This window comes from Etheostoma spectabile, chromosome 6 (assembly GCF_008692095.1).
Source record: "Etheostoma spectabile isolate EspeVRDwgs_2016 chromosome 6, UIUC_Espe_1.0, whole genome shotgun sequence".
Lineage (NCBI taxonomy): Eukaryota > Metazoa > Chordata > Actinopteri > Perciformes > Percidae > Etheostoma > Etheostoma spectabile.
The window spans coordinates 23,562,062-23,563,146 of record NC_045738.1 but is presented as its reverse complement, the minus strand read 5'-3'; the positions used below and the strand labels follow the sequence as shown (position 1 = coordinate 23,563,146).

Sequence of the window (1,085 nt, the reverse complement as noted above, 5' to 3'; positions counted from 1 at the left end):
TGTGTGTGTGTGTGTGTGTGTGTGTGCGCCCAAGAGTCACCTAGGGCATTTGGCAGGTCTCTAAAAATATCACACCAGTCGTTGCTCTTTAACAGGCTTCTCACAGCTCACAGGAGCCAAAGAGCAGGGCTGCTTGTGCACACACACGCACGCACACATACATACATATACACACACTCATTAATGATAAACACTGTTGTTAGATGTGTGAGCAGGTACATGCACACTAACCAGAGGTAGTGGGCCTCCCACGCCGGCCCCTGTCAGAGTGACGGCCATCACGCCGGGGCACGGCTCGCCGAAGAAGGTGGGCTTTCCTGTTTGAGAGACAGCGCCGATGGCGACGGTGTAGATGGAGTTAACGTATCCGTCGGCGCCGCAGTGGTCACGCTGCATTCCACCGTTACCTGCCGCCCACACAAAGACGCTGCCCTTCCCACCTCGGCCCTAATAACACAAACAGACACACGTCAAAGTCAGAGATGAATTTCATAAAGAATGTTTCCATCTAGCGGTCAGCAGAACATGTCAAATATCACATGGGAAAATTTATATCACACTGTGTATATTTACATAGGGCTCAAACATAGGGAGGAAAAATAGGATATAGCACACTGTGTTATTTACATAGGCCTCAATACTAGGGAGGAAAAATAGAACTCCTCAGTGTAGAAAAAAAATCCCCAATTCAAAGAAAAATATATTCTTTTAAGTCACTAATGTTAGGCAAGTTGTTATTTTGTTTGATAGAGTCAGTTAGAAATGGCAACGTTTTACCCTTGATGAAAAGGTTTGAGGATAGTTAAGTGGACATTAGAGAATTTAGTCATTTTTTTAAGATGATTTTTTAGGGCTTTTCCCTTTAATATAGTGACAGTGGATACACATGAAAGGGGGGGGAGAGATGTGGGTTGACACGCGGAAAAAGGGCCACAGGTCGGATTGGAACCCAGCACCGCTGTAGGACTCAGCCTACGTGGGGCGATCACTCTCACTGGGTGAGCTAGAGGTTGCCCCAAGAATTTGGTCGCTTTTAACTTAAAGCGCTCATATTCTGCTCATTTTCAGGTTCATAATTGTATTTT

The 1,085-nt window shown here is 45.7% G+C and overlaps 1 protein-coding gene across 4 annotated transcripts in view; it reads right to left on the bottom strand.

Moving 5' to 3' along the window:
- Nucleotides 1-1,085, bottom strand: part of LOC116690692 (furin-like protease kpc-1) — a 298,529-nt gene that overhangs the window by 140,031 nt on the left and 157,413 nt on the right. For all 4 annotated transcript variants that reach the window (XM_032517860.1, XM_032517859.1, XM_032517857.1 and 1 more), the window contains exon 11: nt 232-447. In XM_032517860.1, the coding sequence (XP_032373751.1) occupies nt 232-447 (216 nt within the window). The remainder of the gene's footprint in view (nt 1-231; nt 448-1,085) is intronic.